Here is a 26,313-nt window from a genome sequence, read left to right on the forward strand (position 1 = left end):
AGCAAATAGATGGGTCCTGCTTTTTTATCCAGTCTGAAACCCTGCGCCTTTTGATGGGGTCATTAAGCCCGTTCACGTTCAGAGTTACTATTGACAGATATGAGTTTAGTGTCATCATGATATCTATTTAGTCCTTGTTTTTGTGGATTGTTCCACTGAACTTCTTCTTAAAGGGGAATTTTAAGAGTCCCCCTTAAAATTTCTTGCAGAGCTGGTTTGGAGGTCACATATTCTTTCAGTTCCTGCCTGTCTTGGAAGCTCTTTATCTCTCCTTCCATTTTGAATGAGAGCCTTGCTGGATAAAGTATTCTTGGTTGCATGTTCTTCTCATTTAGGATCCTGAATATATCCTGCCAGCCCTTTCTGGCCCGCCACGTCTCTGTGGAGAGGTCTGCTGTTACCCTAATATTCCTCCCCATGAAAGTCAGGGACTTCTTGTCTCTTGCTGCTTTAAGGATCTTCTCTTTATCTTTGGAATTTGCAAGCTTCACTATTAAATGTCGAGGTGTTGAACGGTTTTTATTGATTTTAGGGGGGGATCTGTCTATTTCCCGGATCTGAATGCCTGTTTCCCTTCCCAGATTGGGAAAGTTTTCAGCTAGGATTTGTTCAAATACATATTCTGGCCCTCTGGCCCTTTCGGCGCCCTCGGGAACCCCAATTAAACATAGGTTTTTCTTCCTTAGGCTGTGATTTATTTCCCTTAAGCTGTCTTCATGGTCTTTTAATTGTTTGTCTTTTTTCCTCAGTTTCCCTCTTTGCCATTAACTTGTCTTCTATGTCACTCACTCGTTCTTCCACCTCGTTAACCCTGGTCGTTAGGACTTCTAGTTTGGATTGCATCTCATTCAATTGATTTTTAATTTCTGCCTGATTGGATCTAAATTCTGCAATCATGAAGTCTCGTGAGTCCTTAATGCTTTTCTCTAGAGCCACCAGTAGCTGTATAATAGTGCTTCTGAATTGGCTTTCTGACATTGAATTGTAATCCAGATTTTGTAACTCTGTGGGAGAGAGGACTGTTTCTGATTCTTTCTTTTGAGGTGAGGTTTTCCTTCTACTCATTTTGCTCAGTGCAGAGTGGCCAAAAACAAGTTGTATTGGGAAACGCAGAGAAAGAGAAGGAAAGAAAAGAAAAGAGAAAATAGAAAAAGAAGAAAAAAAAGGAAAAAAGAGAAGAAAAAGAGAAAGAAAAAGAAAGAAAGGTAAAAAAAAGGGGGGGGTGGGGGAAGCAATCAGAAATCAAAAAGCAAAGAAAAAAGAAAAAAAAACAAAAACCACGGGGGAGTATCTTCTGAATCTGTAGACTTTAAGTCCCTTGACTTCCCCTGGAATTGGTCCGTCCAGCTGGTCTTCTGGGGGAGGGGCCTGTTGTGCTGATTTTCAGGTGTTAGCACTTGGGGGAGCTGCTCTGCCCCTGCCTGGTGCAGGGCTCAGTGGGGGCTGTTTACCCCGTGAGGCCCCAGGAGGAACAACCGCAGTGGCGGGGCCAGCTCTGGAGCCTGGAGTCAGCTCCCGCAGTAACCCCGGAGCTCTCCGTCTGCAGGGCCTGGAGGCTCCGGGGCGGGGCCGCTGATCTGCTCAGCTCGGGGCAGGAGCGTCCTCGCTGTCCTGGGCCCTCCCGGCCTCTGCCTGTCCCGGGGGAGGCCGGATCCTGGGCTGTGTCCCGGGCCCTGTGCTCCGGAGCCTGCGCTGTGGGATTCGCGCTCCCGCCCCGCAGCCCCCTCCGCGGAGCCGCCGCCCGAGCCCCTCCGAGCTGCTCCGGCCCCGCCGTGCGCGCTGCAGCCCTTAGGGAGCTCGGCGCACTCTCCCGGGGCGCAGGTGTCTGTTAGTGTCCCCGGGAGCCCGAGGGCATCCCCGCCCTCCTGGGTCCTGCTCCAACTCCCTGCGAGCCCCTTTCCGCCCGGGAAGGTTGGTGCAGCTCCTGCTCCTCCGGGACGGGGCTCTCCTGTCCTGGGGACACTCGCCCCGGCCTCAGCCCGGCTCCTCGCGGGCCCCTCCCCCTCGGAGGCCTTTTGTTCCTTTATTTCTTTTTCCCCGTCTTCCTACCTGATAGAAGCGCGAACTCTTCTCACTGTAGCGTTCCAGGTGGTCTCTCTTTAAATCTCAGGCCGAATTCGTAGATTTTCAGGATGATTTGAGGTTTATCTAGGTAATTTGGTGGGGACAGGGGACTTGGGGACCCTACTCTTCCACCATCCCTCCCCTCCTCCTGGTTTAGCTTTTAAAAGTCTCACTCACACTGCTGAAGAGAAAGTCAAAAGAAATGGCAAGGGCAAAAGCAGCAGCACCCTCCAGGAGGCGTTTACAGTTGTCCAGTTGTGATGATGGTACCACGGACTAAAGTGTTAGCAGTGAAGGCAGTGAGAAGGGATCCATTTCTGAATGGTGCCTAAGATTTGCTAATGGTTTGGATATTGGGATTACAGAGGGAAGGAGGATTCCCAGATTCTGGACTTGTGTAAAAGGTTTAGAGCCACCATTTATGAGATGTGAAGCATTAGGAAGGGAAGGATTTAAGGGGGAGGTTCTAAGTTTGGGGCATGTAAAAAAAGGTGCTTATTAGACACAAACATGGAGAGAAGTCAAACAGTGTGCTAGAATCTGGCTTGTGGTAGGTGGACTACATATACTTTGGGGTTCTATCAGCACACAAATGTTAGATTGAATGGGATAACCAAGAGACTAAGTGCAGAGAAAGATCCAGAAAGGAACCTTGGGGTACTCCAAGCACAGAAGTTGAGAGACGAGCCAGTGGGATGAAGAGCAGTGAGGCGCAAGTGGAGCCCAAAATGAGAGATTTATGAGGAAGGGGTGACCAACTTACCAAGAGTTAGAAGCTGACTGCCAGGGTCAGCAGTCACCAGGGTTAAGGCCCCAGTGGGTAACTGACAGGAAGGGAGGAAGTACAAACAGGTACAGATTCCCTTTTGGGTTTATGGAATGGTTGCACAACTCTGAGAATACACGAAAAGCATGGAATTGTACAACTGGGAAGTTGTGTGCCATGTGGATTATATCTCTAAAGCTGTTTTTAAAAACTCACCATTTTTTTAGCGCATGGAGTGCTGGAAAGAATAACCTTGAGCAAAGCGTTATGGGCCGGGGATGGGGGGAGGTGGCAGCAGCAAGTGCCTGACTGGAAGGGTTCAAAGAACCAAGAGGAGAGAGAACAAAGACATCTCTTTAAGGTAGGGAAATCAAGTCTTGTTTTGTTTGCCATTAGGAATGATCTAGCAGTGAAGCAAAGATGGATGGTGCAAGAGAAAGCAGGGAGTGAGCAGTCCTCATGGCTGCCTCACTCACAGCCATAAAGCCTCAAGGTGTGAGTAAAGGAACTGACCTCGGAATCACACACCAGGAGCAAGGGCAGGGCATGCGGGTTCAGATGAAGGTGGGAGGAGGAAGTGGGAGCCTGCAGCAGTTTCAATGGCTTCACTTCATTCCATTATTTGAGAGCATGATGACCAGCCAAGTGAGGGAAGCCATGAATTGGGAAATAAAGCATAATTAGCAGGCAGTCCTGGAGCCACTTGTGGTCATGAGTTTGTTTATTTATTCATTTATTTTTGTGGCCATGAGTTTAAACCAAGGACAGTCACAATTCTATTTTTTCAGTTGCATCTGGCAGTGCAGGTACACAGCATGTGCAGAGTTGCATGTCACCCAGGCTGAGTCTGTTGAGAAAGCTGCATTCAGGAGAAGAAAGAGAAACACGGGACACGGTTTATATTGCTGAACACCAATATGCCACTTTATTATTTGGATTTTTTTCCCATCTGTCACATACCTGTCAATGTTTACACAATGAGGAAATCAACCAGCAGTGGAAGCAATCGACCAATCAGCTGATAATTCTGTACCCTCTTAACACATCAATTCTTACTTGGTAGGGATATCTTTATTCTGATTCAGTCTCAGCTATTCTTAAAATCGGTGTCAAGATTGTCACATCTTTAAATACAGATAGAATTGCCAGAAGTACATAATTTTATATATATATATGTATATATATGTGTATATATATATAATATATGTACACACACGTACAGAAAAATACAAGACTAATTGTTTTTCCACAATGTTGAATTTACACACTACTATAACTCTATGCAACTTCTGAAGACAGGTTAAGGGGTACAAGAAACTTTAGAGCTAGTAAATAGTTTGGTCCAATATTATCTTAATGTAATGGTTATTTGCTCCCTCCCTTTTATGTGACGACATACTATGACATACAACACATGCACAATCATTCACTTATGAACAAATGAGTAAGACGCCACTCAGACTAACATCTGTATACCCAGAGGGCCAACCAACCACACACAACTAATAAGGCTATAATACAGCTATGCAGCATAGACGGTCAACACTGCTGATCCTAGAGTGAGCACCATATATACATCTGAATATAAAAAACCATTGGAAAACAAACACATATGGGTTAAAAGGTGCCATTCCAAGGCTATACATTATCACAGGAAGAAGTATTTACATTACTTGGAAAACAGCTGCAACAAAGAGTTTATTGCCAATGCCCTTTATAAACTTCTCTCCTACGTTTAATACAGATGTTACGCTCACTATCTATGTGAACCACACATCTTATTTCTGGCCCTTTATAAGATCCCTGCTCAAGAATTTCAAGCAAATATGTTCTATGGCTTCACCCACACATCTTTTCTGGTAGCTTTCAATCATAAATATCACAATGAACTAGAGCTGTAGCTTAAAACATATCTAGCCTAGGTCTAGAAAGTAAAATAAGTATTTTAAGTATCATCTTAGTTTAGTAAGTATATTGTGAAATTCAGAGTTCAGAGTAAAATGTATGAACCCTAAGGAGCAGAGTCGGTGTGTACTTGGAGAAACCACGACCAATGGAATGCAGTCCTTTGGTGCTCTGCCCACTCAGAGACATGTGTGGGGAAGCTCCCCTCCCCTAACCCCAGCCCAGCCACATCCTATCACCAGTGTGGAAAAGCACTGCTTTGAAGACCCCCAGGGCACAGCATGAACAAGTAGCATCTGGCCCCTTCTAAAATTAGCAATCTGCCAATATACTGCGTCTTACAAGATAAAATGCCATGAAAGATGATTATCTGGTCAAAAGTAGTCTTTGTACAGGAACAGTTTAAAGCAAGAGTTCTTTATTATTTTGGCAGGACGGCAAAGTGAAAAACACTTCCAGAAAAACGAAAACAAAAACAAAACAAAAAAGCAGGTTTTGTGCATTTTGTTTGCTGTGTGAATTTTACTCTTTTGTGTGTTTAATCAGCCAATTTTCATAGCTTATTGAGCTAAAGGATATAGAAGAATGGAAAAAAACAAAAGAGTCGATCTAATTACCAAACTCCTAAAAAAATCCCGGGTATTTTTTTTTTTTTTTTTTTTTTACACTTCATAGGGTTTTGACTTTGCCAACCTATGTGCACCTCTGCTCCCGTAACAGGCCGTACAGCTTCCTCTATCTCCATGGTTTTAAAGGAAACCCTAGGGTGTGCCCTTTAGGAAAGAATGGACACTGAGCATCTTTTCTGTCAGACAGACTATACACTCTGCAAGTAGAGTTAAGACACCATCAGTTCACTTCATCACATTACAAAGTAAGATTGTCTGCTTGTAATTTACCACTACAGGGGAAGCTGCCTTATAAATCTAAGTACTTTATCTCACCTAGTACAAAACAAGAAAATTTTTTTCAGTTAAATTTTAAGAGCCCAAACTTGTTTTCACACTATAGCTTAAGACAAACAGGTGTGGGTATGTTGAAATCGTGGTTTTAAGGTTCTCAGTGCAGACGCTCGCTGTACTGGCTCCACACAGGCCTCGGAGGGTGGGGCACGCACACGCTCACAGGCACCAGGCCTGTCGGCATCACGTTATTGCTTTGGTTCTGTCTCAGACACCACGGAGTGTGCCTCCGAGCACGGAGTTTCTGTTATCACAGAAGGTCAGGACAGGAATTTAGAGTTTTCACAAGGAAACAAAAGCATTTTTTTCTCTATGTTAAGTGCAGAACATCACACATTTCTAAGTGCTCCATTTATATTAGGTTCCAAATATACATTTTAATTTAATCCTGATCATCCACATTAAAATTATAAATGTAAAAATTACACAATAGACTTTTCGGCTGGAAAAGAAAAGTAGTATCTAGCAGCATGCACAAAGACCATGCATTGTCACATCGTCAGGCGGACCAACGAAAAGGTAATAAATAACTGCTCCTAACGCCCACTTTAAAAGAGTAAAACCAAAAGAGAGCAGTGAAGTGAGCCGGTCTTCACCACTCAGAGCAGGAAGCGCGCCAGTGGCCAGTGGGGGCCAAGGTCAGATGACGTGGCAGCAGCTGGCCTGGCTGGAGGCGCACAGCAGCCCGTCCTTAGGGTTCCGCTGGATGTTCACAGAGATGGTCTTTTCGCACAGAGGTAGCTGTAGCACGTTATTTTTCAGGTTCTTGCTCTTTATCCGTTCTAACTCGGTGGAGCTGTCCGCCACGTGGTCAGAGAAGAACTTGATGCCACCCACTCCGGGGGCCTGGCCTGCGCTCCCCGTGGAGCTGATGCACATCTTCCACGTGGACTTCTCCTGGACCTTGACGCTGGAGAAGGACAGGCCACCCTGCGGATCGATAATGTACTTGGCGCCGCTGTGCAGCTGGGAGCCCAGGCAGAGGCTCATGAGCTTGAGGCTCTGCACCAGCTCCCCAGGCCCGGGGCCAGCACAGCGGCGGGTGCTGCCCGACGTGCCAGTGGGCTTCCCACCCGAGCCGCCCGCGGGGCTGCCCCCGCCCGCACTCTTCTCACCCGGGCTGGCCTGGTCCGCACTGCCGCCGCCCGCGCTCGGCTTGCCCTGGCCGCCGCCGTCACCCTCGCTGCCCGGGGGGCCCTCGCTGCTATCCCGCCGGTGCCATGAGTAAGTGAAGCCACTGTCCTTGTCCAGCCGCCGCCGGCTCTCCGAGTCGTCGTCGCTAGTCTCCGAGCTGCTGCAGCTGGAGCCGCGGCCCTGGCTTTTCCTGCGGTGATAGCGCTTGTGCACAGTGCCCGGGGAGGCGATGTTCATCTTGAGCCGGCTCAGCTTGGGAGGCAGGTTCTCATCCATGTCGAACTCGTCATCGGACTCCCCCTCCTCAAAGATCTGGTTGAGGACTGGAGCGCTCTTCCTCGACGTCAGCCGGTTGGTCACCGACGGCTTCCGGCGCAGGACCACTTGGGTAGAGAGGGACATGGGCTTCTTGTCCTCTTCATCTTCCTCTTCGTCCTCCTCCACCCGGAATAGGCACTTGCGCCCACTGGCCGTGGGTTTCAGGCTCGCAGGTGACACCGTAGACAGCGCCGGGCCAGCCAGCTCCGGGAGCTCATCCTTCTTAGCTGCGTCACACAGGCCTTTGCTCCGGTGGCCATTGAGGACATTGTCAGCAGCCCGTGCGGGAGACTGAGGGACAGTTGCATGGGACAGAGGAGTGGCTGTGAGATCATCCTCAAGGTCCTGGGGAACATCAATTTTGGTTGGCCACGACTGCCTGTGTAACAGATTGGAAAAAGAAAACCACATAATATGCAGACTTTACTCAAACTGTATCACATAAAACTTACTGGGGCAAAATCCATGGACTAAAAAAATAAATACATAAAAAAAGAAAAGAAAAGAGAGAAACCACAGCCTTGCAAACCCATTCACCATCCTGTGAAGGACACCAGCAGGGCAAATGTGCTTCTGAAACACGGCTCGGTCTGTGGTTTACCAGCCAAAGGAGAACTTCATCAGAGCCACCAGAAAAAGGAGGCCAAGAGCTACTCCATCTTTCCCATACTAGTCTCACACCACAAGAAAAGCAGTTTAAAAAAGCACAAGGGAGATCACCAAAGCAAAAACACCAAACACCACATGTTTCATTCCTTTGGATCATAGATCACCACCTTTGAAGGGCAATGGTTTGCTAATAAAATTCACCTGAAAGAATCAAATACAATTCACCTGAAATTCCCAGTCTTCCAAGTATGACAGGATGGTATAAAAGTTTGGTGTTTATAAAAATAAATGGAAATAATTCAGTGGATTAAACCCGAGAATACTGCAAAGAAAAGTCCATGGACGCTGGCACACATACATCTCTCCTTCACCAATTATAAAACACACAACACTAAATATAAATACATGTATTTTTAAATGTCCACACAATTATAATAAGCAGCAAATCCACAATTATTTAAACTTTGATTTTATTCCCCAATCTAAAGTCACCCAAGTAACAAGAACACTGTCTGGCAGCCAAAGAAAAAAAACTTTTGAAACAGGTCTCCAGCCTGTTTTGGAATTCTCAACTGTGCTCTGTCCGGGGAATAGCAGATGCCAGAGATCTTTAAAACAGTAACTTCCACACTACAACACTTTCATTTCACTCCAATTATCTTATCCTAGAAATAAAACTCAATTAAATCTACAGCTTTAAAAAAAACTCATAGGAATTTACGACAGACATTTTCCCCCAACTCAGAGCCATTTCCTCTTTGTCAGTGGAGTGGGGTCCATTTGTGCTTGTCATTGCTTTGGTAGTTTATAACAACCGAGTGTTGGATAACATCTTTGAGGTCACTAAGTGCCTTTGGACCAGTCCTCTTTCCCCCACCAACGCAAATGCTCAAAACCCTGGCCAGGCCTGCAGCTCTGGGGAACTGCACACTCTGGCCCTCACGCACACAAACACCCTGGAGCCCTGGGCTGGGAGGCCACCTGCCGACTGGGTCCCACCCAGCAGAGTGGCAGCTGGCGCCATCCAGGATGAGGGATCCACACGTGGTGGAGGATCTTCTCTCCTTGCCTCCACCCCACTTGAAAAGAAAGCCAAAAGCGTTCTCAGAACCCACTCCCCAAAACAGGATGGGTGGGTGGATGGGTGGGTGCTGCCACTGGGGTAGTTCCACCACTGGCCACTTCTGAACCAACAGGTCTGAAGTACATCAAATGGTTCAATAGCTCACATTAACTGAGCACACATCTGAGCTCAATGCTGTGCTAAACTAAGTCATCTTTATTGCCAGAACACTGTGAGCAAACTATGGCTTATGTTAACAAAAGAGAGGAGAGACTGCTAAACAAGAATTAGAAATGAGTCACATGGACAGTACAGTTCACAAGGCCTGAGGGCCTACTGGAGCCAGCACCACCACGGGAACCTGACAGGGATGGACGTGCTTCATCCCCCCACCCCTCCACAAGTGGGGGCCACTATTATCCCCTTCACAGATGAACAAGTAAGAATGCAGACAGGGTAAGAAACCTGCCCAAGGTGGCGCAGGCTTGAGGACAACATGTAGCCTGGGGTTCCAAGGCTACTCTCCACCCCCCCAACCCCACCCCCCACCCCACCCCCCACCCCCGCGGGAGCTTCTGAGGGGCTACTGCGGTCTGGTCTGGTCTCCGTGCTCCTCCTCACTTCCTGAGCTCTGAGAGGATGCTGGCACTGAGCCCTCCCTTGCTGGGGTCTACTCCTTGGAGGACCTCCAGAGGCCTCTTCTAATACTCAGACCACACCACACTTCCAGCCCACACTGGCAGGACCCGAAGGAGGCACTCTCTGTGCACTTGGGGCTCCCTGGCTCACCCTGCCTACCTCAACCTCCGGAACAGCTATGCCCGTTCAAATACCTGTCTCCTGACTCAGTCTAGGGTCCGGAGCCCCAGGCCACTCTGACCTGAAGGCATGTCCAGCGACAGAACCAAGTCAGGTCTGGGGTTTTAACCATAAAGTCACAGTGACAGTAAAAATAAGGCCAGGAAGTAGAAGTAGAAGCATGACTTGCCTTGGGCTGGGGAGGAGGCGAGGCCCACACAGCCCCTCCACTCCAGCATCCCCAAGAGGATGAAAGGAAAACTTGAGGGAAGGCTCTGATATTTCTTTAGAGCCTCTGTTGGCTTGGTGACTTTAAGAATAAGGTAAAAGCAACTTAACTCATTCACATATGTGATCAACTTTCCTGTGTCGCTGAAAACGGCTCAAATCCAAAGAGTCCGTTCTGTAAGGCTGGGGTGACCCCAGACGCTTGGCCCAAGGCGTGGTTAACCTGCTCTTTTCCATCAGGGAGTTCAGGTCAGGACTAGGATGACCTCACCACTCAAAGTCACTGTCCTGGACTGTCTCCTGCCCGAGTCCTTGGCTTCCTGGGACCCATCCTTTCCACACAGATAGCAGACAGTGTGCCTACGTTTCATTACAGAAGCCTCCATCCAAGATATAAACGAAGGTACTGAGTCCAGTTCTAAATTTCTAAATCTTTATTCTTTGGTCACCCAGAAATGTTTTCTTCTCTCGTCTCTGTTGCTGCATCCCAAGTAACAACATACACATAGCAAGCTGACTGCAAGTAATTTAAATCCAATGGCTTTCTGCCTATTGTAAATAATTATTATTACATATTCACACACACATATTTGTATATGGATGTATGAGTAGAGAATTATTCAGAACTGGGAGCAACCTTCTGTTTTTCAATCACTACACTTCCATGGATTATTCTATCTGGAGAGGGAAAGATAAATTCTACATAGCTTTCATAGTGGTCATGTAAAAATGTGACCTCCCTAGCCTTGATTTTAAATGGAAAGCTAATACAGCAGAAGAAAAAGCAAAGTGGGAGGGGGGAGGGGAGGGGGGAAGAGGGGAAAAAACAGGGGAGAGCACAGTCACAACTTTACCAAAGACACCAGTGGTGGTGAAATACTCCTAACAGTGACCGCAAACACGTGGAGCGCAGCTCAGGAGGCAGATTGTGGCATTACCCTCATTTCACAGACCAGGAAGCTGAGTCAAAAAGAGGTGACGTGACCTCCGAAGGTCAAGCAGCCAATAAATCAACTAGCTGATATGTCAAATCACTGAAATCCTGAGATAACATCACAGCACAGAAACACCCTAAGTGTTCTTAAAAATTATTTGAAATAATGGAGGGAAAACTTGGCTTTGTTGCTGGAATGAAAACAAAATGAAAAGAAAATAACACATTAATACATATCAGATCTGGAACAGTTTAATGAAAGTAGTTGACAGACACTCTGCTTGAGGCTGCTTCTCCAAACGTGTTCTCCTGAGCAGGCCAACAGCCACAGCTCCTCTGCTGCGGCCCCAGGAGGGAAGGTGGCCTTGATGATGGGGGAACAAGACTCCCACACATGGAGAGCCCAGGCATGGCCCCACCAGTGAGGCTGTCACCATGGTTTATACTCGTGCCCCAAAGAGTTAGGAAGCATAGGGGCTCTCTATTTCAAAACATTAACTTACTAAAATCAGTGAAGATTTTGTTCTCACCTAAACTGGGCCTTGATATTGCTAGGACTTGCAGATCTGGTTTGTATTTCTTTCTCTTGCTTTTCCCTCAGGATCCTTTCAGCAAGCAAGAAGTAAGTGGCCGTGATGTGGTTATACCTATTGGTTTCCAGGGCTCTGAGGAAAATAAGGGAGAATAAATATAAGCCACATTAGCACGTTTGCTTTTTCACAAGCAGAACTCAATTTTTTGTTGTTGTTTGAAGTACAAGCAAATGAAATTCAATAACCTGGAATCTTTAAAATGATGAAAAAACAGAAGAAAAAGAGAAACCTAGTAGTTAGACTGCTCTTGAAATTCTAAGAAACTACATAGAAACATTCAGTTGGTAAGAAAAATCCAAATGCTGATGGCAGCTGAGCTGGATGTCAGTTTTCAATGCATAAAAAAAGGTGATGAAGCTTTCCAAGAATGTATGCATTATATAAACTCTAATCTGTGTCAAAGTGTTCATTTCCATTAAATTGGCTTACTGGCTTCCATCAGAAGTATGAAATGAGCTACATGAATATGCACTGAAATACTAGTATCAATCAGAAAAACAAGGGTAAGTTTTTATTTTTACACTTTCTGCATTTAATGAATTATTAATGTAACTGAGAGCCTGTCATTAGCCTCTTCTCTGAATAAAATCAATGTATCCATTCATCCATTTCTAAAGAGTGCTCAGGGTGCCTAGTCTGAGCAGGCACCCCGCAGGCCAGAAGCTGGCAGCATCCCGCCCACAGGGCACCCGGCCGCCTCCTCTCCTGCGGCTGGCCCAGCCTGCCAACTGCCGAAGGGCCCAGAAATACAGAAGTGCACTTTGCAAAAACCTTCCATGGTTCGTGAAAACACACAAGCGACACTCAGGAAACGAGCAATACAAGGATCGCTTTTCACAAAAGGAACAAGGGGTCACAGCTCATGGGGGCAGGGCAGACTGAGATGCAAGACTCTGAAGTCAGCCCAAGATGAAATTCGGGACTCAGAATGACTTCTTAGATGCTTTTCTAAGTGGAATACCAGATAAGGTCAATGGCTTATTTCAAGGGAAACATGTGTCTTTGAGTGGAGGAATCATGCCTAGGAGGAGGAGCTGGTCACAGACACAAGCCACAGACAAGACCTGAGAGCAGCTAGGGGCAGAGTAAGCTCGGGCCTCCCAGCCCCTGCTCCCTGTGCACCTGTCCATGGTGGACAGGCAAAGAGGGTTGCCGGAACCAATGAGACTATCCCTCCCTGCGGATTCATCATTGAATTTACATGAATCAAATAGTTCTAAAATGGTACCACTGCATGTATTTATTTAAGCTAAGAACACTGAGCCAATTCAGGGAGATACAAATAGCCTTCTATACACTCAAAATGAAAAATCACTTTCTACATATTCCTAAAGTGAGTGCCCTTGGCAGGAATAGCCAAGTGTCCTGCTCTTCCTGTTCATTAAAGGTCATTAAGTATGAAAATTCATAATGCAGCTGGAAATCTGTAGAAATTTGTACTTCAATCAGAATTCTGAATCTGAGTTTTTGGGGTTTTTTTCCCCTCCCCGAGTAGATCCTCTTTCCATCATACCCGACTATTTCATTCAACAGGGTAAGTAATTTTTGACTCTTCATTTGTGGAAATACTTTGTAATTTTCTAGACAGGACAAATCATTATTAAATTAAATAAATAAATAAATCATTATTAAGACAGAAATAAATCATTATTAAAACAAAGCAACAGAATCTTTATACTGTTTTAAACGACTTATTTAACAACTCTGTATCTTGTGGGTTACAGACTGCTGCACCAAGGGCTCAGAAGGGCCAAAAAGTAAACATTCTAGGCTTTGTGGGTCATGTGGTCTTATAGCTACCCTGATATTGCAGCACAATGTGGCCAATGACAATATCCAAGCCATGGAGGCATTACTGTGGCCCCCTAAAATTTTCCTTACAACAATGTGTAACAGGCCCCATATGTCGCCCTCTGATTTAGAGGACTGTGCTCCTTCCCATGTTTCCAGATTGCTGTGGGAAGCAGAGAGACATGACAATGGAGAAGATGCCGCTATGAAAAATAAATGTACTAAGATACAAAAGAAGCTATTCCGATCCACCCCTAGAGGAAGGGACAGAGGCCACAGCATTCGCTGATGCCACCCAGCAATGGTAGAACCTACTCATAATATGAAAATAAAAACAACTGAACAATGAAGTCTGAAACTATAAGACAGGCACTGGGCCAGGCACTCTAGAAACAAATGACATAGCCCCTGCCAATTGAGAACGCTCCCCATTACAGTGTCCACAGGCCCTAACAAGTTAAAAGGAGAGATCATTCCAAGAACCCTAACCCATGGCCCCATGCTGATAAGTGCTGACATACTCTACAATGGCGTCTCGGTCCGCAATGTCCCCCAGCACCATGCGCTGAATGATGCTGTTGTGTTCTTCCTCCGAGAGGTTTTTGTATGACACAAGGGGGATGTTATACTTTGTGGCCGGTGAAGGGTCCACTCCCTGAAGCCATGGATGATTTTCAATCTCTTCTAAGGAGGCCCTTCTTTTGGGATCTCTCTGTAGCATCCGTGTGATCAGGCTGGAAAGGAAGGCAAGTCCACCGTTAGAGCAAACTGTTGGCAGGGGTTAGTAACAGTGGATTATTTTATTAATCAGAATTATTTCCTACACTTATACCATCAATTTCATTAGGTTCACTAGTGGTGGTGATGGTGGCAAGGCAGATGGGAATAAAGAAAATTTAGTACCATTAGATTCATAAATAGAAAATCACAACTGCTGGATATACTGATAAGCCAAACAGATTCCTAGCATCTAGAATTAACTCTAGCTATCAATATGTGCCCTTGAATTAACTGTGGCTTAGTGGCATACCAGAACCGGCTATCATGATCAGCAATGACATAAAGAATACAGTGCATGCGCCAACTTCTGCTTCAGGAAGAATAAATGACCCTGATGAAAACCATCAAAATGCTGTGGCATTTAAAATATATTTTAAACATATATTTTGTTTAAATGCATTGTGCTGGCATAGCAACAAATACACAAATACTTAAGGATGGAAGGATAAAAGGCAGGAAGGCAGGCTCAACAGATAAAAATGTATTCAAAGCAGGACTTTTAGGAGGCAAATGACAAAGCTAGCCTTTGACCTGATTGCTTCTGCTTTGGTTTTGAAAGCCACACCGAGTGCACAAAATAGAATACAATGTGTAGTAGGGCCTACTGAGGGCAAAAAGTACAACTAGAGCCCTTGTAAAGTGCTGGAATCCCAGCTTCAGTGTAACGGTGACTAAGAAATGAGAAACAAATCTACTGCTAAGATATCAAGAAGGAAACCTGCTTGCCTCAACACTGGCTATGGAGGTAGGGCAGGGAAATCTCGTCTACGATTTTCTAGCGACAGGTCCTCACACAAGTCTGTGGTCCAAATTAATGGACCTGTGGTCCAAATTAATCTGCATGGTATGCATAGAGAAGAGGTTAATTTAAGGTGGTTTTAAGCTGAAGGTGCTCCTGAGTAACTACAATAGAGAAGAAAATGCAAACCCTTTCCATAGGAATGTAACTTAAAAGAATTCCCTACATAATATTACAAGAAATATGACCTCACAATCAAAAAATACAAAGGAAACAAGTACCTTTAACAAGAACTAAAAAAACATGATGGCAAAATCAGAATGCAAAGTCTACAAATACTGAAATTTTCAGACACAGAATAATAAAACTGTGTATATATATATATATATATATATATATATATATATATATATATAACTGTGTTGAATATGTTTAAGACATGGACAAGCCTGAAATACAAAAGACTTAAAAAAAAAAAAAGCAATGGACATTTTTTTTAAATTAGACATAAAGAGAATTAATGAATTGGAAGATAGAACCAAGGAAGTAACCCTACATTGGTGGACTAAGAAAAGGCAAGGTGTGGACAGAGTGAAAATACAAGGGAATGGGCAAGAAACTGCATTTGAAAAGATAATGGCTAAGGATTTTCCAAACTCACGAAAGAACACAAATCCTAACCCAAAAAGCCTAACACATCCTAAGCAGAATGAATAGAAGCTCTTAGAGCAGCCTGAGAAGAGACAGATCACCTGTGCAAGAAAAATAACACAAACAGCTGACTTCCCAAAAGCAACAAGACATATCAGAGATGTGTCTTCAATAACCTGAGAGAAAACAACGGTCCACCTAGAATTCCACACTCCGTCAAACTGTCCTTCAAGGGCACATGTATCATTAAGAGATTTTCAATGAAAAATTGAGAAAGTTGATCACCAACAAATGCTCATCAAAGAAATTCTAAAGGGTATTTGATTTATAGCCCAAAAGAATTTGATCCCAAATGGAAAGATATATACCAAGTTCTTACCAAACATCTGGGTAATTCTAAATTTTTTTTTTTACTATACAGAATAATAATATTCATAATTTGTGGAGTTAAAAAACATCAAATGGTAAAGTGTTTTAAGGATTCTGTGTTGTTTAGGAAGAGATAAGGATTAATTATCGACTTTATTAAATTAAGCATACAGATATGTGTATTAAAACAGGATAATCACTAAAAACAACTGACTGTAACTCCCAAGCTAGTGAAAAAAGAAAAACTTGCATCAACCCCAAAAAAGGAACAGACATAAAGATATAAAGAGAAAAAAGTAGGACAAATATGAAGCATATAGAAAGAGCATAAGTATGTCAAAAGGTGAAGACAATAAATATGAATGGGATAAACTCTGATGAAAAGACAAAAATTCTCAGAAAGGATTAAACTCCAGCTCCCAGCTGTTAAAAAGATGTACTTAAAACCAAGACGATGAAAGGTTTAAAGTAAATGAATGGAAAACTATATAGCACATAAATGCTGACCAAAATAAGACTGATGTGGCTAACTAAAACTAGATAACACAGAATGACTTTAAGGCATAAAGTATCATTAGAGATAAATAGTAATGTACAAGTTCAATTCACCAGTAAAGTACAATATGTACCTAACAGCACTGCCTCAAAACGCTCAAAGCAAAAACTGACAGACCTCTAAGAATAAAACAATAAATCATCATCATAGTGGAAGAATATCTCAGTTTTGAATCAAGTAATCAAAAAACTTAGAAAAAAAAAAACTTAGAAAAGATGTGTAATTTAAAATAGCATAATTAACAAGCTCAACCAACCTTAAGGATTTATATAGAACTCTGACCCTGACAACTGGAAAATATACATTCTTTTCCAAAACAAAAAGGTCATTTACAAAAATTGACACCATGCTAGGCACTAAGCAAGCCTCAACAATTTGAAAAAAAAAAAAAAAACAAAACTAGTACTATTATAGACTATATTCTTGACCATAATGCAATTAAGTTAAAAATGAATAACAAAAAAGTAATTAGAAAAAATTGGAAATGTAAAACACCCCTCTAAAACACCCCTCTAAAAATTTAGAGGTGAAATAAACCATTTGAAGCTAAAAAATAATCAGAACTAAATAATAACAGGGCTATAAGTCAAAACTAGTAAGATATCGCAAAAATGGTACAAGGAGGCAACTTATAACCTTAACTATGACATTAGAAAATGAAAATTTGTGAGCTAAGTATCCAACATAAAAAGAGAATTCGCCCATGAAGGAGGTAGAAGGAAGTAATAGATGAAATTCACAACATAAAACAAAAAATACAAGTCAATTAATAAAGATAAATGGCAGTTCCTTGAAAAAGACTAATAAAATTAACAAACCTCAGGCAAGAACGGATCAAGACCAAAACAAGAGAAGGCAAAAACTGTTAATATTGGAATGATAAAGGGCAACATCTCCACTGATCTATATATTTTACAAATATAATCAGAGAACGTAAATACTTGAGGCCAATACATCTGAAAATTTAGATAAAATGGGCAAGCTCCTTAAAAAAAGTTCACAAAATTGACATAGGAAAAAGTAGAAAACTGAATAGTCCTACAATTATTAAAAATAATTCCTCTAGAAGAGAGAGAAGGCTTCTAAGATATTACAACTGTTCTATTTCTAATGCTGGACAACAGGTTCTACCATTCTCACATCTACAATCTCATATCATCTCACATACAGGAGAAGCCTGCATTTGAATCCAGAGAGTTTGAATAGGTAGGTTCTTAATCATCTACCACATGGGCCTAAGATGGGGTTCCATTTAGAGAAAAGATTTCTCAAACCATAAGATTTCCTTCTTACAAGTTGATGAGAAAAACTCAAATCTTTGTTACAGAAAATCCTTTAATCTCAGCTGAACTTACTCAAAAAAAAAAAAAATCACCCATTTAAAAAAATATATATATATATCACCCATAATGTCAATGAAATACTGAACTTCTAACAGTACTTTTATTCCATTACTGTACTTCTCACTATACATATCATAGAACTATAAAGTACTTTAAATTCCAAATAATCAAATTAAGTGTACTTTTGGTTGCTGGCTTCTCACAGTCACATTAACCAATTGGGGAGAGCAGTGCATGAATAAAATTAAGCAACACATTATGTAAAACTTAAAAATGGTGTGTTGGTGGTCTATTTCAGGCAAAGAAATCTCTTAACTTTTCTCTGGAATTTAAAATAATTCCAGGTGGTCTTGCTTTTTGGTAATATCTTCATTTCAAGCACCTAACTACCATTCCTAGAGGCTGAAGAGGCATATAATGGGTTTCTTGAAAACAAGCATATTTAAGAAATAGACTAATACATTTTGCACTCCAATATTAGACTTCAAATCATATTCTGGGTTAACCTCTCAAAACACAGTTAACAAAAAATTATCAGTTCAAAAATTAAACAAACCCAGCAGATGCTTATATGCTGAAGTTATCTCAAAGTTTTTTTTGATGTTATTGGAATAAAACAAAACTTCTGGGATGCCTGCATGGCTCAATCAGTTAGGCATCTAACTCTTGATTTCAGGTCAGGTCATGATCTCAGGGACATGAGACTGAGCCCCAAGTAGGGCTCCACACTCAGGGCCGGGTCTGCTTGAAATTTCCTCTTCCTCCCTTTCCCTTTGCCCCTCCTCCTCCCCTTGCTCATGCTATCTATCAATCAATCAATCAATCAATCAAAATCTTTAAAGAAATAAATAAAACTTCTGGTTTTATTATGAGTGCTTAAGTTTCCATATTCTTGTTCTGTTTTTACTTACTCTTTACACTCTTTGGACACGTGGGATGGTACTGTATATTTGCAATCCATGATCATTGTCAATGTTTCACTGTCATTGGCCTCTTGAAAGGGTGGCTGCCCACACACCAACATGAAAAGGATCACTCCCAGACTCCATATATCTACAAATCAAAGACATACTGTTAAATATTGGGTAAGAACCAAAAGCACTAAGAGCAAAAAGAGACTAACAATATTACTTTATTAGAATAGTGAAAAGCAATTATATCTCAAAGAAAAACATCTAAGAAGAAAACTTAAGTCTCAATAAGGCAGGGAAGGTATCTGTCTTGTTCACTGTTTTTATATTCACTTCAGTCACATAGTGAATAGTCAATACATGTTCAGCGAAGAGACAAGTCAATTCATTAATGGCAAGAACATCATGTGGAAAGTGCCTATCAAGGTTCCCAAACCACTGGACAACAGATGGCTGGCTGTCTTTCTCATATGGCTATTTACCAAAGAAAAAACTAAAATATATTAATACTCTGAGACATGAAAAAGATTTTTGCTTAACATCACAATTATCTCAGGTGTCCTTTACCTCAGTCCTGGTGAGATAACCAGACAATGTAAGTCACAGTCATTTTATAGTTAAGAAAATTAAAATTCAGAGAGAAGAAATATTTCTGTGCTATCAAAGAAAAGGACAGGTTATACATCACTTCAGAGGACAGAACTAGGTCTGAAGGTGTAAGTAACGAGGAGGCACACTTTGGTTTAAAAACAGCAGAAGCTCCTTAATAAAACACTGGAAGAGACAGTAGGTTTCCCATCACTTTAAGTATTTCAGCAAAGGCGAGGCTGTCTAATATTCTGCATAAGACATTCCTGTAGTGATTGTAAGACTGGACTAGTTGACATCTGAGGACACTCTCAACCTTCCTAACTCCTAGGAGTGAGACTAACTCCTACAAGATCAAATAACGCCCTATTTCTTGCCATTAGATAAAAATCTCACCAATCAGTTGGGACAATGATGCTTTTTCAAATGAAAAAAGGATGAATTCATTTAGGAAGGGTACCACAAATCATTCATTCATCCCAGAAACTAAAGTATAGGCATGATTACATAAGCATTAATATATAAGACATGAATTCAAGAAGCTTTTGACCACAAAAAGAAGAGAATGCAAACCACAAGGACTTTGACACATCTGTTAATACTCAGCTGCTGTTTCCATTTAAGCTTAAACACCCAAATAATGTAGGATCCATATTATTTTCCAGCAGAATTACAACCTGTCAATAAAATATCCTCTCCTTGGTCCAAACTAAACAAATAGAGCAAGAAGGGCAGAAACCCAACAGTTATACACACTGCGATTTTTCTTTTTTGTATGTACAATAAATTTTACTAAGGATGCTTCAGTGAAAATTAGTGAAGCAGATGGAAAAATCTATTAAACTTAAACACTACATATGTAAGAATGAAAGGGACTTAAAGATCATTCAGTCCACACCCCTGGCTCTTCAGTGTCTCCAGGAGGTCTGCCTAGCATTGCTTGTTGGCTGAATACATTATGTGACCTAGAGCCCCAGGACAGCAAGCTGGCTCAGGACTCCACTCTACTCACTGACCCACATTTCTTTACCTTGATCTTGGAATGCAGATGGCCGTCCCCATACAAAGTCAAACAATCTGAGTAATGGTGGCTAGCTGCACCTACTATTTAAATATTCAGTGGGTGGGGATCCCTGGGTGGTTCAGCGGTTTAGCACCTGCCTTCGGCCCAGGGTGTGATCCTGGAGTCCTGGGATTGAGTCCCACATTGGGCTCCCTGCATGAAGCCTCTCTCTGCTCTGTGCCTCTGCCTCTGTGTGTGTGTGTGTGTCTGTCATGAATGAATGAATGAATGAATAAATAAATAAATATCTTTAAACAAAAAATCCAGTGGGAAGAATTTATAACACAAATACTAGTTGTAACTTGTTGGGAATTTCAACGGAAATCTATAGCTGTTTAATTTAAACCCTCTTTGAACAACCTGAACCTATTATTGGTCACCTGCCCCAACTCGCAAGCCACTACTATGAACAAGTGACAATTATAATCATTCTCGCTTTAATACATGTGTCCCTCATTTTACAAGCAGTTATATTTTTAGAAATTCACTATAAAGTAAACTCATCTTTTCACTAATGTTCTTTATAGAAGGAAAACACACATTTTTATTTTTGGTTGATTTATATTATTTTGTGCTCTTCTGATTATTTTTAGCTATCTCATCCCCAAAGAAGGGAAGATATTTTAAGTGGCTTGCAATAAAAACACATAAACATAAAAATCAGGGTAGTTAAAATAAAAACTGTCTTCTCTCTTCCATTGTTCAAATATTGACAATGTCTAAAGCTACTACTATAACCAAGTCCAACCATTAATACACATGTATTTGAGATACAATCAGTTCATATCTTTCCATACAAATCCTACCAAAAAAATGTTTTATAAAATGAATTTGGTTACATTATTTCTTCCACCATTTCATGGTTTAACTGGATAAATCAGCCTGGTTATTTCAGTTTTTTCTTTATACTAAATTGGAGATGATACCTGGTACTGCAATTATACAAAGCTGATGTTCTAAAAGTGTAACAGATAACATAAACATCAACTAATAATTACCTCAAATTCTTATCTGGTTAAAGAAAACTTTAATTTTCTGTTAAATCCCAACCTCAAACAGCAACAAGGAAGTTCAATTATTTGGAAATGTTCTCTTCAGGATCATTTGCCCAAGCAAACTCACACACCACTTGTTAGGAAGTGGTGCATGGTTAGAAGAGTAAAAGGAGAAAAACAACATAAATATATATATACTGTTTCTAGTCAGGGTTCAAATAATTTCCAAACACAGAAACGCTTAAAATTTGAGAAATTTAGAAATATGATTCTGTGCCTGATACTTTACATTGCTATGTGACATGATATGAAGCATCTAGAATAGAGAAGAGCAGAAGTGTGACTAAGGGAGCCGTTTTAGAAAGGGCAAATGACCTCTCACTGAGACAACGCAACTATTCAAGGGGCTGCTTATTCCATTTACTTATTTTCCAGACTTAATTTCTCTTCTTATTCTACTTTTTAGTATTTGAATGATTTTACGTGTCCACCCTAAAGGCCAAAGGAAAGAGAAAAAAAAAATCATCAAAGTGGTACGACTTTAACCAAGTACTTAAATGTGTCCCCCATCATTAAATGGGAATAGTAACAGTAATGCATTGCCTCTTAATGCTGCTGAGGGCATTAAAGAGATGAAAGTCAAGTCCATGCTGGGTATTCGGGCCAGAGCCCAGCACAAAGAAAGCATCCTAAGGAGGCTGCACTGTCCTGCCCTCATGCATCTGTGCCAGGTGGGCACTGTTTCTGAGCACTGCGGACCCAGAGATGAATGGGGACACACCTGCCTTTCCAGGGCTCTCAATTCACTGTGAGAGACAAGCAGCAGGTAAACTCAAGAAGGCACAAAGCCAACACAGACAAGAAAAACTAGTGAACGTTGGGGGAGAGGAACAGGAAAGGTCTCTCAGTAATGCAGCTACAAAAGATGACAATTCATGATCTGGGGTTCCCAGGACAAGACATCTGATATTACAGGACTAACAATGGCATTAGGACAGATTATCTATCATATTCCCCTCAAATGAGGGAGGGAGTTGGTAGTTGGCTTAATAAAATTTTATTTTTGTGATTATTTTAAAATATCTTTTTCCATAAAAAAAAAAAAAACTTGCTTACAAAACTAAACACTCCCAAGGTACAGATCATACACTCAGCTTGGGATCCACCCCAAGTCTATAACTGGGGGTAGAGGATGGACAGGGGCAAAGTGAAAGAAAGAGCACAGAATAGGGACTTTACATTATTTCTATTTTTTTTAAATGTTAATGGAATTGTCTACTCAAAGGTACACATGTTAACAAATATTAACCATCTGAAAAATCAAATTTAATGTTGATACTCCTATCTACAGCATACGTTTTGATTTCAGACCCAGCTATAGGTCCTTGGTTAATAAAACTGGAAAAAGAAAACACCACTTAATAAATGCAGTTCCTTTGGTTAAAAAAAAACACTTCCAACTCATGGAATTGTGGGAAGGGGTGGAAAGATAATGAGGTCTTTGTTAGTAAAAAGACTGGAAGTTACTGGTCCTCTTCCTGGCAGCTCTCAAGTTAGCTGGAAATAAGATCACAAAAATAAGCACTGACATCTTCTTCACCAGCTAACATTCAGCAGGTCAACTTGTCATAATACAATTTAATTATGCCATTTCTAGGGTTGGAGGTGGAGTTTATACACAAAGATCATTTTAGGCAGGCTGACAAAAGATCAAAAATGAAAACAAAACAATAAAAGAACATGCTAATGATTAATTTGAAAAAAAGCTACTGCCAAATGGTGGGGCAGGGGTTAGGTGGAGGATGATATAATTGAGAGGTTTTCTAAAAAATCATTTCTGAAGTGAATTATCCAGAGAGCAAAAGTGCGAGCAGGGATTAGAAATAAAAATGGGAAGACCAGAAGAAAAGTTTCACGTGGAAACCTCTATTTCTTCCTTCTGGCTTTCTTTTATCAGTATAGCCAACAACCATAACAGAAGCTACCGAATGTTCTAAAATCACTACAGATGAAGCAGGGACCAGCACCTTTTACAACACCACTTAAAACCAGCAGGATTTATGCAATCACTTTTCAGTTCCAACTGTGGTTACTGGCCACTAACATATGACCCAAAACTAATGTTGCTTTCTTAGTGCTGTTACACAAACACATAGGTCTCAGGATATTTGTAACTCATATGGATATTCAGAAACCCTAGGTCTACTAATGTGAATTCCTCCCTACACAGTAAGAACTACTTATCTATATTCAACATCACCTAGAACTCTGATTACTGAAGATTCTTGTTCCCAACAAGATCAGTGGTTGGTTCTGAGGGACCAGACTAGAGACCATTCTCCAAGTGGTCTTCTGAACTAACAGGGTTAAGAGTGGGGCAAAAGAGGAATGAAACATTTGATTAAGTCCATGTTTTAGAGTACTTATTATTATTTCTGGTTTTACCAATACTCTGGTTAGAAGCAAAGGTTTATCAAAGTAATAACCATTTCTTCTCTTAAGAAGAAAGTTAGGGGGCAGCCCCAGTGGCTCAGCGGTTTAGCACCGCCTTCAGCCCAGCCCTTCGGGCTCCCTGCATGGAGCCTGCTTCTCCCTCTGCCTGTGTCTCTGCCTCTCTCTCCTTTTGTGTGTTTCATGAATAAATAAATGAAGAAGAAGAAAAGGAAGACGAAGAAGAAAGAAGAAGAAGAAAGAAGAAAGAAGAGGAGGAGGAGGAGGAAGAAGAAAGTTAGAATGCATGCCATCATTCATACCTACTTCAAAACACTTCTTTCCCACACCTGAATTCATCTAAATACCCCCTGAGGACTTCAAAAATCAATGCTGTCCACACTAAGTTTATCACCTTTTACCCAAATCTATTCATCTCATGTAGGTTCTAGTGTGGTCTTATGGCACCTCCACCTATCCAGTCAAAACCTGGGAGGCACCCAGACTCTGTACCACAGAGTCCTCTGACTTGCTTCTGGAAGTCAGGAAGATCCTGCCAACTCCTGCACATGCCCACAATCCTCCAAGGCTCCTCCTACCACTGACGCTCGACTCTCCCTGAGATCTGCCCAATTGCCCTCCAATCTGGCAACCGAGGCATCACCACAGTGAGCTGTAATTAGATGTTTTCCTCTATTACTCAGAGCTCCTGGAGAGCAGAACCCGTCCCCTACACCCTCAGAAATTTGCTGAATGTCAGAGTGAACCTGAAGCTGAAGAGAAAGGAGTACTTTGGCAAATACTGCTTGGGTAGGCCCCTGCAAAAGGCAGTTGCTCCTGCAGGGGCAGTCACTAGTTATTACTGTCTTTCAGATAAAAGCTAAGAGGGAAAGGAGCTGGAGTACCTGGGGTGGGGGGAGGTGAGGATCAGTGAAGAGAAGCTGCAGTTTGTTTCAGTTAGGGGTTTGACGCCTTATGCAAACTTGTTTTTTCAATTCAAAAGAAAACAGGAAAAAGTTCAAGAAGTCCAGAGGTTATCAATCATGCACTGTGGGATTGCACATGGTCATAAATCCAAACCAGACAAGCAGCAGATACCCTTCCAACTCAGCATTCTTTCATAAATTGCTTTACAAATCTGATTTTAGTGAACTTTATAGATGAAGAGCAAAAAAGACAGGCCGGGCTAAAATCATGTGATTTCCTTCAGTATGGCCTAATGAAAAGAGCAGGCCTGGGCTAAAGCATCAGAGAGACCTGGGATCAAATCCTACCTCGGCCATGTAATTAGTTATGTGTTCTTAGCCAAGTTATATCTGCCTTCTGGGCCTCAGTTTTCTCTTCTACAAAAGGTGGACACCCCCAGTCATCTGGTAATTTCTGAGAGGGTGTCTGGGGCAAAGAGCCCTACATGTATCACTACAGAATGTGCAAGGATGGAGAAAATCCATACCTCTAAGTATAGGAGACAGGTAGGGAAAAGCAAAAAGAATTTAATACTTTTTATTCCACCTACTTCTGTACTATTTAAATTATCTTACAAGAGCATTCATTTATTGCTTGTTTAAAAAGTAATTAAAATTAGGTGTGCTTAACAGAACATTATGAAGTGTATGTACTTCAGTGGAATAAGCAAAAACATCTTTAGAGCAATGTAAAGGTAATTTAACAACAACAACAAAAAAAAAGTCTACTAATTGAGATAGTGATTCTCAACCTGTGGCCTGGGGACACTTGGTTCTGCAAGGTTTCCTTAATGAATTCATAGACCAATCCTTCCACAGCATAAATAGTTACAGTAGGAATTATTTTAGTTTGAATTTTAGCACAATTATCTTCTTTCAAGGACCAAAAAACCTCTCAAATAATATACACTGGGTCTTGTGAGGCCAGAGAAGGGGCCACATCAGTGCTGCTGGCCATTTCACCCTCTACTTCCATGTGTGCTGGAGCGTAGCACTCCCAAGGGTTCACAAGGGGAAGAGGACACCAAAGCCAGAGCCACCACAGTGCAACCCACCTCAGGGGCATTCCCAAATCTCCACCTAGCCAAAACAGTTCCTCAAGGCATTTCTAAATACCTGGGTGAGGCAGGAATTCGTTACAAATTCACAGCTTCCCAAAATTATACCTTTTAAAATAATACCTTGTGAAGACTAAATACTTCCTTTTACACTAAGCTTATGGGAAAAAAATCTTTGGCTTTTGTCTAATTTCATCATAACACTAGCCACAAAGTCTAAAGTGTTCATATTTTAGAAATACTTTTAAAATGTGGAAAACAGGGCCATGAGCATGGCAACACGCACACCTTCTTCTATTAAATTTCAACATGGATGCTCTTCAGAAAGGGGAGCTCCTGCTGTGGATACACAGTGACTGCAGACTTAGATTTCAGAAGTGATTTCACATGTCAACTTCCCACGAGATTATGAATGATGCAAATTTCACAAGTCTAACTTTGATCTAGAAAGTAGGAATGCTTAGACTTAGAATCAAATCTAAAAATGTCCAATTCTATTTGTCTAGTCAAACAAGATAAACCATGCACACTAAAGAATTGTATGATTAGCATTTTATAAATGTGAAGTCTGCTTGATGCTTTATTCTAATAGGTAGTGGAATATTCTGATGTTTTCTTAAATTTATTCTAAGAACGCTGAGCCTTTTGCATAAGGCTGAGGTATGCTGACATAAGAAAAATATAAAAGCCATTAAAATAT

General features: G+C 41.7%; 1 protein-coding gene across 3 annotated transcripts in view; it reads right to left on the bottom strand.

The window, feature by feature from the left end:
* Window positions 1-3,730: 3,730 nt before the first annotated feature.
* The window catches only part of SNRK (SNF related kinase), a 57,847-nt gene continuing 35,264 nt past the window's right edge, over window positions 3,731-26,313 (bottom strand). For all 3 annotated transcript variants that reach the window (XM_055321232.1, XM_055321230.1, XM_055321231.1), the window contains 4 exons: window positions 18,515-18,656; window positions 13,687-13,899; window positions 11,312-11,446; window positions 3,731-7,528 (listed from right to left, as the gene is read on the bottom strand). In XM_055321232.1, coding sequence (XP_055177207.1) covers window positions 6,337-7,528; window positions 11,312-11,446; window positions 13,687-13,899; window positions 18,515-18,656 — 1,682 coding nt within the window. In that variant the 3' untranslated portion in view covers window positions 3,731-6,336. The remainder of the gene's footprint in view (window positions 7,529-11,311; window positions 11,447-13,686; window positions 13,900-18,514; window positions 18,657-26,313) is intronic.

The sequence above is a fragment of the Nyctereutes procyonoides genome, unplaced genomic scaffold, assembly GCF_905146905.1.
Source record: "Nyctereutes procyonoides isolate TBG_1078 unplaced genomic scaffold, NYPRO_anot_genome, whole genome shotgun sequence".
Taxonomy (NCBI): domain Eukaryota; kingdom Metazoa; phylum Chordata; class Mammalia; order Carnivora; family Canidae; genus Nyctereutes; species Nyctereutes procyonoides.